The 16851-nt window shown below is 41.8% G+C and overlaps 1 protein-coding gene across 2 annotated transcripts in view; it reads right to left on the bottom strand.

Annotated features, from left to right (window-relative positions):
• The window catches only part of shq1 (SHQ1, H/ACA ribonucleoprotein assembly factor), a 79062-nt gene that overhangs the window by 36304 nt on the left and 25907 nt on the right, over positions 1–16851 (bottom strand). For both annotated transcript variants that reach the window (XM_036571545.1, XM_036571544.1), the window contains exons 8-9: positions 3740–3897; positions 2977–3030 (exon numbers count right to left, since the gene is read on the bottom strand). In XM_036571545.1, coding sequence (XP_036427438.1) covers positions 2977–3030; positions 3740–3897 — 212 coding nt within the window. The remainder of the gene's footprint in view (positions 1–2976; positions 3031–3739; positions 3898–16851) is intronic.

Genomic DNA, 16851 nt, shown 5'->3' on the forward strand with positions numbered 1-16851 from the left:
TATCTATCTATCTATCTATCTATGTATCTATCTACCTACCTACCTACCTACCTACTTCATCTATCTATCTATCTATCTATCTATCTATCTATCTATCTAAATACCTATTTTATCTATCGATCAATCTGTCTGTCTATCTTTCTATCTATCTATCTATCTAAATACCTACTTTATCTATCTATCTATCTATCTATCTAAATACCTACTTTATCTATCTATCTATCTATCTATCTATCTATCTACATACCTACTTTATCCATCCATTGATCCATCCATCGATCCATCCATCGATCCATCCATCGATCCATCCCACCCACCTACCTACCTATCTATAAAGCACATTATATGTCCAAACATTGGAAGTCAAGCATTTCCTCTGGAATGAAGGTCATTAATAGGGAGTTTGTGCCCCTTTGCTGCAGTAACAGCCTCTACTCCTCTGGAAACGCTTTACACTAGATGTTGGAACATTGCTGTGAGGATCTGACTGCACTCTGTATCCACAAGAGCATTAGTGAGGTCAGGAACTAATGATGGATCATTGGATGGAGCGCCGTGACATGACAGAATGCAGTTCCACTGCTCCACAGCCCAGTGCTGGGGGGCTTTATACCCCTCTAGCCGACGGGCATGGTGACCTTAGGTTTGTGCAGCTGCTCCAGAGCGTCCCTTTCTATTGGTCAGTGCTTATAGAGATTATACAAGCTACAAGTGCACAACTGAACACCTGTGCGCCATAAAGTTGAAGCTGAATTCATTAATTAGAAGGGGTGACTGGACTTTTAGACATACAGTGTATGACGTATTGTTTCAGAGCCGGAACATCTCAGCAGGAAACTCCTTTCTCATCTGACAAGTGGTACAGAAGTATTCAAAGTGGCTGAAGTAATCTGAAGCCGGCCCACCAGAGCATGCATTGGTTTCTGCCCATGAGCCGTCGAGCTTATCATTGGCACACAGTGAGAACCTCTTCCTCATTTCCTAACTGTGTTCTCCTACTTCAGCGAAAAAGAACTTCTAATCTTTCGGTCCTCTCATACGCAACACTGAGCCCAGAACACATGACATGCTGTGTCAATTTAAGCCTTAGGTGCACCACAAACCTTAGTGCATCTATTGTTGTTTATTTAGGACAAATCCAATTCCGAAAAAAAGTTAGAACAGTAGAAAAAACGCAAATAAAAGCAGAAAGCAGTAATTTGCACATCAAATTTGACCTGTATTTAAACAGAAACAGCACAAAGAAAAGATAATTAATGTTTTACCTTATCAACTTCATTGCTTTTATTAAATATACGCTCATCTTGAAACTGACGCCTGCAATACATTCCAAAAAAGTTGGGACAGCAGCTGTTTAGGAACATTCTGAAATATTATGAAAACATTTTAAGAGGTGAAGTAAATCTTGTTTAGGTATAAAACATCTGACCCTTCTTCATTTTTTAGAGCTCCCTACAAACTATTTGATACCTGTAATGCTGCAGAGTAGTGGTATCTAACAGATACAGTTCGGTGAAAAATCTCATCTCATATGTAGTCAGTCAGCCAAATTTCGCATCTCTAGTTTTAAAGCTACAAGGCTAGCGTTGCTAACAAACAGTACAAGTCAATAGTCACCTAAATCTTTTCCTCCTTTCCCGAGTAAGGAGGAATCAGACTTTCCTTCACATGTACGTCCGTGTGCCGCCAAATGGATGCTAGATTACATTCACAGCTTCTGTTGTCTCTACTAGAAACATCTCTTCAGTTAGAAAATTCAAGATTAACTGTTATTTATTAAATGGAAATGAGAAACTGTGAACATAATCTGGCATTCATATGCCTCTGTAATGCTAAAGGGAGTCAGAATCCAGCACGTCTGCAATGTCTGCAAAAGCTGGATGCTGTTTGAGAGGCAGAGAGAGGTTTAGGGGACGTATTTACAGAGAAATATTTGGGTGACTATTGACTTCTAGTGTTTGTTGGGATCACTAGCCTTGTAGCTCCAGCACTAAACTAAGGAAACCAAATCTGGACACCAAACATGTCTGATCGACTACATCTGGAGTCAGTGGAACACTGCAGATTCTTTGCTGAACCATTCCTTATATATCATTAAATATCATTAAATTATTTAACTTATACACATATTTTTCAACAAACTTGGTTTCATATTAATGAAAATAGTGCTTCCAAACTTCTGAATGGTAGCATAAATGCCTTTTATGGCTCAGGCTCTCCTGCTGATACTGAACATTACCTCTGGAGTTTCAAATAAAAGAATGCCAAGAGCAATTTCTCTATCGTTTGTGTTGTTGTTTACACATACTGTTGTTTACACATCTGCGTTTATTTACAGTGCCACTCAGTTATTTTAAACTTTTACTCTCTAACCACCTCCACTCTGCCTGCAACTGTTTTGATTTGATTTTTATTATTATTGTCTTATTTTCATTATTTTAGTTTTTTTCTCCCAATTTATTTATTTGTTCATTTATTATTATTAATATTCTCATTCTTGATTTAATTCTGATTATTTTATTATTATTTCACTCATTTTAATTAATTTTAGTTTCCTTTTTTGATCTTATCTTCCTTTGATTTTATTAAATTTTGCATTTTAATTATTGTTTTATATTTTGTGCTGTTTTTATGTTTTTTTTATTAATGTTTCTTTTTTTAATACTTACCTGATGAGCCATTTTTATTATTAAATTTACTTTTATTATTTGATATGTTCTTCCACATCAATCCTTTGTTCTGTGTCAACTCGGCGACACCGTAAATGAGGGTCAGCCTCAATGTTCTCCGAGGTTAAATAAAGGTTGATGGATTGACTCATTGATACTTTCTTACATTAAAAATGAACGGAAACGAAAAATTCCAAATCATAAACAATCGAAGAATGTCGAGAATGGGAATAACAGATCTCATATTGCTCTCATGGTGCTATGAGGTGTGTAGAAATCTCTATGTTGACCGTGTAGCACACCGTACCTCCAGCCAGCTTAGAGTTCCACTGAGCTTTCTAATGGTCCACGCTGACTCCACCTGCAAAACACAACTGAATCAGTCCTGCAGGGCATATAACTTAAAACACATGCATAAAACCAGCTCACACTGACCACATCAAACCCATCTGAGCATTAACAAAGCTCCAAACCTTTCAAGAGCTTCCACTGCTGCGCTCTCTGTATAACTACGCTGTGAGATTAACACGTTTTCAGAGCTGTGCTGTGGCTCCAAACCAACACAAACTCTTCTGTTACTAAGAATTCACATTTTTCACAAAAGAGAAACATTTTGAGGGGGGAAAGCTGAGTAGTTTTCCAGCTTTTCCAAAAGGAAACTAAAGCACAGTTGTCCAAAGAATGTTTGCAATATGTCAAAAGTTCAGGCCCCGGTCCAGCGTATCTGTTTACAGTAGCTGCACCCAGCAGGTCTTTCCAGAATTATAGCTCAGCTTCTCCATAGGTTTAGACCTGTGATTTAAAACTCATAGCACAGAAGAAAACACTATTTTTATGCATTTTAACATACCTATTTTTATCGCTGGTATGTGTGGCAGCTTTTCAATAGGATTCTTTCGAAACTGCTGCCTGGAATACATTAAAAAGAGTCTGGATTCTTGACGAACGTGAAGAGTTTTAAAACTACTCTGACGGCGGAGGCTTGAAGAGTGTCGGGGGAAGGAAGAGCGCTATTGTTTCTGCGTTTGTTTCACACAGCAGGTAAAACTTTAACATGAGGACACACTTACGTTGTGCTCTCCTTCCGTGGTGCGCACGTCGTAGACGTAGGCGAGGAGGATGTCCACTAGACTGAGCCAAACCTGGTATCGAGTCGCTTTATCCAGCGGGTAGGAGCGGTTCGTGAACTTTCTCATCTGTTCTTTTTCATCATCCGTGAAAGTTACGGCTGCAGAAAGACAAGAGACTGAAATTGAACACAGCTTCACTGTGACAAAGCAGCGCTGATTGTCGTGGTCGAAACTAAAGTCTGTCTGGGCGATATGGCCAAAAATGCGGTGAAAAATCGCGATCAATATCGCGATAAATGTCAAATCGTTCTCTCTTTCAAGTTCGAAGGCTGATTTCTGCTCCCGAGTGGTCAGTTCCTGTTTTAAACTATCCTTTATGGTCAGAACATGACAAATACTTGCAAAACAGTGGAACATTTCACAAATCTGTCATGGGAGAGTGGGAGAAAGTTTCTGGTCAGCTGTTTTTACCAGCTGGAAAATCACGGCTGCAATTTTTGTAATATTCATAATTTAAGAAAGAAAAACATCAGCTTAGTACGAACAGCAAACGTTAGCTGGGTCGGTACGTCAGTGATGGAATACACCGCCTTACTGCCATCACTCCTACCACATCCATGTCGGAGCACATCACAGTATTCAAACACCAGCTTGTGGACATCTGGATTTCTCTATTCCAGGGGTTCTCAACCTTTTCCACCCCTTCTTTTTCTCTTCTAAATTGCTCACACTGAAAACCTCTGAATCAGGGCCTGAAAAAGATCAGATCATCCCTCTCACCTCAATCACAGAAACCAAAAGTTATGTTGAAGAACATGTTTAAAACCCATATGTATGAAGGGATGTCAAAAAAGGGGGAAAAAGAAAGGTAGATGTAGATGTGGACAGTGATTTGGAGCTGCGGTCAATCACGTTTTCACTGAAAATACTCTCTGCTCCCAGTGACTCTTTGGTCTGGAGTCTCTTTAGGTTTGAGGGTTGTGATAAAGTGTGTCCCACGACCCGGCAGTATGCTGTGGCAGGGGACACACCTTATGGGTAGCGTTGGGCAAGTGGTCCAAGTAACTGGAATAAAATACAGCTGGTCCAAGAGTTCTTCTCCCCGTCACCTTTATTTACACACCAACACTCGGGATTATTTACATATTTACATTTGCACACATCACAAACGAAAACAAAACGAAAATAGTCTCTACGACTAAGAAACAGACCAATGACTGCAAAGTCATATAGGTCTTCCACTCGCATCACCTTCAATCATCAACCCCCCCCCCGTACCCCCCAGTAATGCTGCTTATATTAGGGGTGCTCCTCCCCTAGAATATACCATTACTGGCCCGGGTTAAAACAAGTGTTTCAGCTATTTAAATATATTTACATTCAGTAAATAATTCATGTTCTTCACTTATTCTTCACAGTTACATTTATGATGTCATTAACGCATATTCACAATACAGTGTACACTTATTAAACAATTTCCTTTTCTTACAGGTTTGGTCCTTCCCTCCTCTTCTACAGAGGATGGACCCGTTCAGTTCTCTTTGCTCCTCAAAGCAGGGATAATCAGTCTTCAGGTAACTACAGGTAAGTGTTTACAACCATAATCATTATATAGTGATGTGTAAAGGAGTACTTTACATCATCACAAGGGTTTTAGCACCTAATTTGAACTAAACTTCACTCCACTCAGGGGGCTTCTGGGCTCAGTTTAACTACTCAGGTCGCTGAAGTTCGGCCACAAGTCAAACGCAGATCTTCTCTATTATTTTAAGGCTCGTTTGTCGTTTTTATCAACTGCAGTCCGAACTGCAGGAACGATATGAGAGCAATGAGAGTCTGTAAAGAGTCAGACGTTAAAGCTGACCGTATACAACGCTGACGTTCTGATAGAAGAAGAGGAAAGTCAGCTCTGTTCATGAATTCCTTCATGTAGCCTCTTATGCTCCTTGGAACCACCGGTGGTTCCAAAACGCAGTTCGTCATATTCTTCATAACTTTCATATTTCATAAGCTACATTCTAAAGGTGGGGGTCGTATGAGAGCTGTAACTGTCTTCTTTCCAGTCAAATAGATGGGTGATGTAATTTTACACCCTTATAATAAAAGAAGCTGAGCTCACAATTTTTTTTTCTACTGAAAGTCGACCCTTTTTTCCACAAATCTGGGCTATAAACTATAAACATTTACTCTGTAAAAATTATTTTTATAAAATAATACAAAGAGCGTCTAAGATTTTTGGCTTTTAGCAGTAAATTGTAAGCATATATCAATATGTGTGATCATAAAACACATGTTCTGTTAATTTGAGGGGAGCTTTTACAAAAAAACTAAATAAATAAATAAAATAAAAATTTGCATTTATTTCATGTAGGTACTGAATAATTTGCCTTACGATTTGGTCATGTAAATTCAGATGGACAAACCAAAATATACCCCGGAGCATAAGAGGTTAATCATAAAATGCGTCCCAGCAGCCATGAACTGAACAGGGTTTGGTTTGTTTGATGCAGACCCGAATACGGGAGTGATGACACACATCAAAACAGAGCGAACTAAAGAAAGAGTCTGATCTGTCCGCACCGATCAAGGCAGGAGAAACACCCTGAGAAACCTTTCGGTCTCTGACCGTCTGCGCTGAGCGCCAGCGGCTGCGTCGTCTCAGACTGATGACGTTTAGTTAGCCTGCGACTGCATTGTTTTCATTTATGCGCCGCTACCGGCCCACTGTGAACAACTGCCTCCCTGAGCTCTTGCCCGCGGACCACTAGAGGGTGCTTCACGGCCCACTGGTGGTCGGCGGCCGACAGGTTGAGAAACGCTGAGCCGCAATATGTCTGACGCTCGCTGTGTACAAGCGTTAACTGAGTCCTCCTTTAAGGTACGTTTAAACTGAGCGCTGCTTCAAGTTAGCCAGCTGCTAAAAACACAGAGTAGTGTAGTTATCCTTGCAGTACGAAACGCCACCAAGGCTGTCGCCAGAACGTGGAAGTGTGAGAATGCTCTATAATGTCGAACATTTATCAAACATTTCTTATATTTCTATCGAGGAAAGTTATATCGCGATAATTATCGCTATTGTTTTATTGCCCAGCCCTATATTATCATCATAGTGCACTCACCACCGACATCATATCATTAAACATCTTGACACTGTCTATCAATTTGTAATATTCCTATTCAACCTTTTGTCTCCCTGCTAACATCTTAACTACAGCTGAGTTTTCAAAACATTACGGCTGCATGATCATCTATATTTTTATGAGTTTCGGCAAAAAACACATTGTTATGGACTACAATGTTGGCTCAGATAGAGAGTGAGAGTGAGAGAGAGAGAAAGAGAGGGAGAGAGAAAGATAGATAAGGAGAAAGAGAGAAAGAGAGAGACAGATAGACAGAGAGAGAGAGAGAGACAAAAAAAAAGAGAGATCTAGGGAAAGAGAGAGAAAGACAGATTAGGGGAGAGGGAGAGAGAGAGAGAGAGAGAGAGAGAGAGAGAGAGAGAGAGAGAGAGAGAGAGAGAGAGAGTGAGAGAGAGAGAGAGTGAGATAAAAAGAGAGAGAAAATATAGAGATATTGTGGTCAATTCAGGTCACACTGTAAATGAATTCCAGTCGAGACTTTTACTCTGCTGAGAGTATAAACACACACACACACACACACTCTCTCTCACACACACACACACACACACACACACACTCACACACACACACACACACACACACTCACACACTCACACACAGAGAGAGAGGAGTAGAGTTGGGGTGTATAATGTAGTTATATGTGAATCAAGGCTGGAGTTTAAGGTACACTGGAGTTTAAAGTAACAGAGACTGGGGCGGAAGGGAGAGAGTGAACGAGTCAGAGCGAGAGAATGTGTGAGAGTGAGCAAGCAAGAGAGAAAGAGTGAGAATGAGAGTGAGTGAATGCGAGAAAGTAAGAGTGAGCAAGCAAAAGTTAGAATCTAAGCAAGTGAGCAAGAGACAGAACGTGAAAGAGCAAAGAGAGAGAGCGAAAGAGTGAGAGAAAGGGTAGAAGAAAGCAGGTCTGCAAACGAGAGAGAGAGAGAGAGAGAGAGAGAGAGGGCGAGTCAGCAGTTTAAAGAGCAGCTGAAAGTGATCCTTTCTCTGGCGGCAGCAAAGGAGAGAGAGCCCCCGATACAGAGCCCCCTGATGTGCACAGACCACTGATCTGGGGGCCATAACATACACATACACACACACACACACACACACACACGTGTTTTGAATGAGGGTCTTGGCTCAGCAAGAAGCTGCTGAATTCCTGCAACATGACGACAGGACCTCTCTCTCTCTCTCTCTCTCTCTCTCTACCTGAGGCTCTCCCTTCTGCAGCAACAGGCGAAGCTCAGCCCTGCTGTGGGATCAGCTCAGGCCTCATTTATGCTGAGAACACACGCAGAGAAAGTGCGAAAGTAAACACAATTAGTGTCTTTATTGTCTTTTTTCTGCTCATTTTATGCAACGACTCAGCCCACGATGATTCTGACGGACCGGTCAGGGAAGGGGAGCGATGCCGTGACGCATGTGATTAGCCGGGTTTTGCTGTTGTTCAGAAATGTTTTGTCTTCAAAGGTGAACTAATTGGACGACCTCATTCAGGAGCTTCTCTCACTCAGCACACACTGCAGCCTTGAGCTATTAGCATCCCCTGTGCTGACTAATCCACTGTGTCTGTCATCATATTTTAGACTGAGTGATACTTTTTTAAATCAAAGAACTATTTTTTTTTTTTTAACGGTACTGTTTTGTTCAGTCTTCATTTTCAACAGCTTCATTTACTCCAGCCATCAACTGAAAGCAGTCAACAGCAACACACACACACACACAGTCACACAGAGATGTAATGTAGGCTAAAAGGCATTAGAATGACATAAAATTAATTTATGAATATTTTAACAGAAAGAATTAGGTCTTAAGTAATGAAAATAGTAATAAAATAAATAAACGTTACTCACTGCTGCCCTCTAAAGGCGTCATTAACGAACGTCAAATAAACAAACGTCACTCAGCGCCGCCCTCTAAAGGCGTCATTAACGAACGTCAAATAAACAGACGTTACTCAGCGCCGCCCTCTAAAGGCGTCATTAACGAACGTCAAATAAACAAACGTTACTCAGCGCCGCCCTCTAAAGGTGTCATAAACAACCATCAAATAAACAAACGTTACTCAGCGCCGCCCTCTAAAGGCACCATTAACAACCATCAAATAAACAAACGTTACTCAGCGCCGCCCTCTAAAGGCGTCATAAACAACCATCAAATAAACAAACGTTACTCAGCGCCGCCCTCTAAAGGTGTTACTAACAAATGTCAAATAAACAGATGTCACTCACCGCCGCCCTCTAAAGGTGTTACTAACAAATGTCAAATAAACAGATGTCACTCACCGCCGCCCTCTAAAGGTGTTACTAACAAATGTCAAATAAACAGATGTCACTCAGCGCCGCCCTCTAAAGGCGTCATTAACAACCATCAAATAAACAAACGTTACTCAGCGCCGCCCTCTAAAGGCGTCATTAACAAACATCAAATAAACAAACGTTACTCAGCGCCGCCCTCTAAAGGCGTCATTAACAACCATCAAATAAACAAACGTTACTCAGCGCCGCCCTCTAAAGGTGTTATTAACAAACTAAAGAAATGAGTTTAAATAACTGTGATCAGATGATTCTGTAATAATTGTGACCGCGCTGTAGGTCATCACGATTATTTAAAATGCCTGATTTTGTCACCACTTTATGAAGGTGTTGGCTGGTGAGTCTCTTTAACGCTGCGTCCAAACAGTTTCTAAAACCATCTATAAAGCCCTGCAGGAAAGTATCTACTGACAACAAACAGACGGAGCATTGACCACAGATAATACCGGTCGTGTCGTTGTGTGTGCAGAGATAATGGAGAGAGGAGCTAAACACTAGTAGCTCAAATATTTCCCCTGCATCTCGCTTACTCACTCACACTCTCTTTTCCATCTCTCTTACTCCTCTCCCTCTCATTTTCTCTCTCACTCCCCTTATTTTGTCCTCTCTTTTCATTTTCCCTCTTACTCTCTTCTTTTACTCTCTCTCTCTCTTATTCTCTGCTGGCCTCTCTCTTTTACTTTCCCCCCCTCACTGTATCACACTTTTGTCTTCCTCCTTCTGCCTCTCTCTCACTCTTCTGTCCTCTCTTTTATTCTTTTCACTCTTACTTTACCCCTCTCAATCGTTCACTCTTTTTCGCTCACTTGTGCACTCTCTGCTACTCTCTCTCTCTCTCTCACATTTGTTCACTTTTTCCTCTCTGACTGTCTCTCCCTATCTCTCTTTCACACTCTCGTTTCCTTCATTTTTTCCTCACTCACCCAGTCTCACTCTCCTCACACATGCTCCTTCTTTCTCTCCCTCACACTCTCTCTCTCTCTCTCTTCTCATCCCACTAACTTAGCAATGCTGCTTTGGAAAGCAGGTGCTTTCACTGAGATTTTGCTTTAGCAGTTGTTGAGCTGCTGTTCTTGTTTTATGGTAGTACAGTATTTATATCTTGAGCAGTTTATTGCACAACTATACTGTATATAGATTCACAGTATTGTGCGAAAGTGTCAGGCAGCCAAGAAACCTGTTCAAAACTATTGATCTTAGCAGTAAAAACATTATATAGCAGCATTAGAAGAACAAAGGTTTGGTTCCTGACTTCTCGCTCCATTCCAGCCATCGCATGAATCTGTTAGGCTATGATTACACAGCAGGTAAAAGTGGCCCAAATCTGATGTTTTTTGTTTGGCTGTTCACAATATCTTTTAAATGTGAACAGATCAGCTCCTAAACTGACCCGCATGCTCAAAAGAACAGAGCGTCACGCTGCTTCACGGCTCATCCAGAGGTAAACAATCACGACCGCCAACGAACGCCAGTCGCTCCCGGGGGATCAGCTTCATCATCACCAGCATCACAGGAGCCATCATGAAGCTTCACTGACTGACAGCTGGGCTCATCACCCAGAATGTGTCCGAGCTCGCCGTAAAAAGGGCGCGGTCACTTCTTTGGTTCGTGTCCTCGGATTCTTTAAACTTTGCTTTCAGACTTTTTACTGTTCTTTGACGCTGCAGCCTCGTTCTCCTGCGGCCACGTTTGGACATTTCTATCGAAATCTCTTCGAACACGGAGGGATTTGGATGAATCTCTTGTAATTTTTTGAACAGAAATATATAAATATTTATGAGTCTCAGCAGAGCCAAATTATGACGAACGTGGAGTTGGATTGATGTAAAAGTTGAATGTTCAGACTGAGTCGCATTGCCGCAGACTGGATACGTATTGGATTTCAGTACCACATATGAAAGGCTTTGCCCAAACAGCAGGTAAAAGTGGCCCAAATCCGATCTTCCTCTTCGTATGTGACACAGATGTGTGTCTGTGTGTCAGTGTGAACAGATAAACACACTGAATCTGACATTTTCAATTCAGATTTGAGACGCTTTCATATGCGGTGCTGAAATCCGTAATACGTATCCGATATGCAGCAGTTTGATGAATTTTAGGTCAATCCAACTCGACATTCGTCATAATTTCATGCTGCTGAGACCTCAAACATTTGGGGTGACGTTTCTGTACAAAAAATGAGAAGAGACTTGTGTTTGAAGGGATTTAGAAAGAAATGGACGAACGCGGCCGCAGGAGAACGACTGCAGTGTCGAAGAAAAGTTAAAGGTCTGAAACAAAATTTTAAAGAACCTGAGGACACGAACCAAAGAAGTGACCGCGCCCATTTTACGGTGTGTGTTTTGCTGTTCACACTGACACACAGGCACACATCTATGTCACACATGAGCGAAAAGATCGGATTTGGGCCACTTTTACCTGCTGTGTGAACAAAGCCATAGAATCCATCAGCAGCACCTGATTTCATTTAATGAAGGATCGATTAGATAAACCAGGTTTCGGGTGGTAACTGTAAATACTGGACGTCCTCGAGGAGAGATCTGGGGATGGCTAAGCTACACTCACACAAATCTCTGACGGCTGAAGCCTTTTACACAGAACTGGGAGTTTGCAGACCTAATTTCTTTGCATTTGCACAATGACAAAGATACTCTATTCTATTCCATCCGTTTCCTCTTGTATGATAAGCCACATGAACAGCGACAAGCAAAACAGGAAAAGATGACATGTTGATCCTTTAAAAGTGAGTTAATCACGGATGTCCAACATTAATGCGTGTTTAACTAAGGGGATTAGCGGCCATCGCAGCAGCAGGCCTTGGCCAGTGTTCAGCAAGTAAACACACTGCTGTTTGTTTACTCGCTGGCAGGCGCAGCAAAAACAACACTGAAGCCTGCGCCGCTGCCAACATAACCACGGCAACAGTCAATAAGTCAGTGAGAATTTGATAATAATGCATGAGCGCGGATGTGGAATTTTCACATTTCCAAAACACTCGTCTGAACTCCAATCTGCTGCGCATTCATAATTTTGTGTGAATTTTTTTAAACAATAGCTGCTACAAACAATGATTTTTTACAACGCTGGGAGGAATCAGAGGCACTCGAATGGTTTTACTGCCGCTACGCTGCTCACAGGAGAACGAGCAGCAGGATGGAAAATGTGGTTGATCACGTAAAGATCTCACAGCTGATGAGAGCTCAGTCAGCAGAATGTCGTAATAAATGTCAAGAAAGTGCAATAAACACTTCTGCTGCACAGGATTTATGTATTAATGGTTCAGGGAGTCTGCAGGTACAGGGTCAGTCAAAAGTCTGGACACAATTGGTGGAAAATATTTTTCACAACCATTAAGATATTCTGATCCAAAGGCTTGGGCTTAAAGGCTTAAAGTGTGCTCCTAGGACAGTTACGTTCACACAGCAGGTAAAACTGGCCCAAATACGATTTTCTCACCAAATCAGATTTTTTGGCTTGGGTGTTCACATTATCTTTTAAATGTGATCTGTATGCGACATCAGTCTGAACAGATCAGCTCCTAAACTGACCCGCATGCTCAAAAGAACAGAGCGTCACGCTGCTTCATGGCTCATCCAGAGGTAAACAATCACGACCGCCAACGAGCGCCAGTCGCTCCCGGAGGATCAGCTTCATCTTCACCAGCATCACAGGAGCCATCATGAAGCTTCACTGACCGACAGCTGGGCTCATCACCCAGAATGTGTCTGAGCTCACTGTAAAAAGGGCGCGGTCACTTCTTTGGTTCGCGTCCTCGGATTCTTAAACTTTGCTTTCAGCCTTTAAACTTTTCTTTGACGCTGCAGCCTCGTTCTGCTGCGGCCGCGTTCGGCCATTTCTTTCCAAATCTCTTTGAACACGGGGGTGTTGAATAAGTCTGTTTCAACTGTTTTACAGAAATATCAGCCGAAATGTTTGAGGTCTCAGCAGCGCGGAATTATGAAGAATGTCGAGTTGGACTGACGTTAAAGTCTCATGAACTCCGATCTGGCTGTTCAGACTGAGTTGCATTGCCCCAGATCGGATACGTATCGGATTTCAGTACCACATATGAAAGCATCTCAAATCAGAATTGAAAATGTCAGATTCAGTGTGTTTATCTGTTCACACTGACACACAGACACACATCTGTGTCACATATGAAGAAAAAAAAAATCAGATCTGGGCCACTTTTACTTGCTGTGTAAATGAGTCTGTCATTAATATATATATATATATATATATATATAAACATATATATATATATATATATATATATATAAAACAATTCTGCTGAACATACTTGATTCTATTTGATTCAAGAACTGGATTTCAAATAATTAATAGGAAAAAGACATTTTAGATGTACTACATGTGATGTAGATGATTACAACTAAAACTAACAACCACAGTGCCTTGAATTTGAAGAGTGGACAATTCTGGGCACATATCAAGAGATTACTACAGATAATTACAGTATAGCTTTTAATCACTGAATATGTTCTTAATGTTCCCGAAAACAAGAACTTATTCAATGATAATAAAGTATAGAATAAAACATCATGAAAAACAACATGAAATACTTTATACTACTATAGTATTTCAATCTACACAGTTATTATTGAACAAAATACCACCAGTTAGTTCTATGACGACTGATTCCTCCAATTGCTAGTTGTACTTTAGAACTTTGATGAAAGTTACGTTTGAAAAAGTTGAAAAATAATAATTATGCCATCCTTGTTAAAAAGGTAACACTGTATTTTACAGTCCCTTAGGTTCTCTCTGTGAACCCAGTTAGTGTGAGGTACAAACTCCAACGCACTAGATCAGGGTTCGGCTCTTATACTGTCCTGTTGCAGCTCCACAGAACTAGATTTGTAGGTAAAAATAAAATCATCCTCCTTTACAGTAAAATAAAGCTCTGCTGATCGTTCAACACAGTTTAACAATAAATGGTCTTAAACTCTGGCGTTAATGTAGAACTGCTAATTCACCCTTTAACCCTGAAGATTGGGTGCAGATTGCTGGTCACCATAGCAACACAGATAACAATCCCGCCTAGCTAATAGCTAACGAAAAGGCAAAGAGACATTAGACACATATCAGACCATTCAGCAGACCCGGCCCTAACATAGCTAGCGTGATGTCATCGAGCTGTGAAGTCAGCATCAGTGAGTAATTTGACTCGGAAAATCACCCAAAATTTTGATGATACTGCTCTGCTTTTTGGCCTTCGTATTCCAACAAAGGGTTAAAACAGCCACATGATTCACACATCAGATCACTCATCAGACTCTGCCTCACCTTCCAGAGTGATTTCATCCACCTGTGACCGTCCATCAGCCAGAGATCCAGCTCCAAAATCACCCAAACACCACTCGCTACTGTTATACATCTCTGCTTTAAGCCTTCATATTATAAACAAAGGGTTAAAAACAGAGACATGATCCACACATCAGAACACTCAGAGGAACCTGCCGTCACTAGCCAGAGTGAGAGAAACCAGCTCTAACTTCCCACAACCCAGAAATACAGCATAAACACACAGCCAGATCACTGCAAAACCTGCTATTAGCTCTCTGGTCCTTCACACAGCAACAAAGGGGTTAAAGCGGAATGGATCTAAATAGCCATGTTAGACAGAGAGCCATTACTTCTGTTCGTAATGATTCCATATGGTATTTCAATGCATCTGTGGTTCACTATTCATTACTCTAAAATGTGGAAAACAGTAAGAATAAGCAGAACTCTGAGTAGATGCTGTATGTGCTGAGGCGCGGGGTTTCATCAGGGGTCGCGCTGGGTGCAGGTTCTACATCATTGCAGTGCAGCCGAAATCCAACTATCAGGCAATAAAATCTAAGTGCGGAAAGATATTTCGAAACACTATAACAGCATTAAATCTCCTGCACCTCAAGCATGTTGAGTCACATTTCATCATGGCTTCCAGACACAGTTTATTCTGAAATTCTGAAATGTGGTCCAGAAAAGCAACCTGGCCAGCAATCGTAAAAGTGTAAACGCGCTGGAGGTAATTAACTTTAATTTTATGGCTTAATGAAGATGATGCAGTCGGTGGGGGATTAGAAATCCGAGCGGTTGTGAAGGAACGGAGGGGCAGGGGTGGAGAAGCGTTCTGGCAGTGGGGTTTAAACTGTCTGAACCACAGCCAGCCTGCTTGGAACTGTCAATCCAGGCAATTACAGTGCAACACACGGGCTTAACTTGCGGACGAGCTCACTGCAGAGTGAGAAGTGTTTGTGTACGTTTGTGTTGAGAAGCTGTGCCGAGACGCAGACGTGTGCGCTGCCTCTCAAAAGTTTGGAGACGCCTGAAACTCGAGTTTTCTCCCCATTTCTTTGCAATTAAACAGGCTCAGGAGAAATACCTGCAAAAGTTAACAGGTTTTAATAATACTGCTTATACACTATATGGCCAAGAGTTTGTAAACACCTGATCATCCCGCGTTTCTTCTGAAATGAAGGGTATTAATGGTGAGTTTGTCCCCCTTTGCTGCAGTAACAGCCTCTACTCTTCTAGGAAGGCTTCACACTAGATGTTGAACATTGCTGTGAGGATTTGACTGCATTCAATATCATTAGTGAGGTCAGGTACTGATGTTGGATGATCGGTTCTGGATCACAACTCATCCCAAAGGTATTGGATGGAGCTCCTTCACTACAGAGAACACAGTTCCACTGCTCCACAGCCCAATGCCGGGGGGGGTTCATACTGCTGTAGCCCACACTTCAAATAATACAGATATTTCTGCACGTTTCAAGTGGGTGGGTGGGTAAGTTTTTGGTTGGGTAAGCTTTTTGGGTGGGTGGGTGGGTAAGCTTTTTGGGTGGGTGGGTGGGTAGGTGGATAGGTGGGTGGGTAAGTGGGTAGGTGGGTGGGTTGGTCAGGAAGCTGAACAATGGACTGACCACCCCAGAGTCCAGACCTCAGCATCACTGAATGTGTGATTACTTCAGAAAACGATCTTCTAACACTGAACTTTGGAGGTGTGTCTGCAGATTTCTTAGAGAAACTGAAGTGGGTCTCCTGAAAAGACTGTAATAAAGGTAAAGAGTGGACACAAATACTGATTTGCTTTGACTCTGAAAAATGAATAACTTGTACTGTGGCTGTGACTGGAAATGAAATAAAGGGTGGTCTCTGACTTTTGCACAGCTCATAATGATATATTTGACGTATCGACTACAACTGAGATGCCTTTGCTTTCTAAGATATCAGTGCTCTGTTTTACTGGTGCATATTATCCCCTCCAACTTGTCTTCGAACCTCAGAAAAACTAAACACTGACACGTATCGTGTGCTGTGATAGTGCGATGTTATATTTTTGCCATATGTGGCGGTGATTCTGTGAGAGAGACAGGTAGAGAATATGAGCGTGTTAGGCAGCGGCGCTGCACAGAGCGTCTCTCACAGCGAGCGTATCAAAGTGGCGTGCTGCTGATTGATGTCTGCTTGCAGGAGACTGACAGCTGCTCTGGTGGCGCAGAGGCACCCTCACACATCTAAAACTCTCCTCTCTCTCTCTCTCTCTGTGTCTCTCTCTCTCTTTCTCTCGATAGCGCTATCTATTCCATCTTAATCCTCTCCCCTCCTCGGCTTCCTCTGCGCTGCCATACGCTCGCAGCTAAGAGTCATTTGTTCGCAGGGTCGTGGG

This window comes from Colossoma macropomum, unplaced genomic scaffold (assembly GCF_904425465.1).
Source record: "Colossoma macropomum unplaced genomic scaffold, Colossoma_macropomum, whole genome shotgun sequence".
Lineage (NCBI taxonomy): Eukaryota > Metazoa > Chordata > Actinopteri > Characiformes > Serrasalmidae > Colossoma > Colossoma macropomum.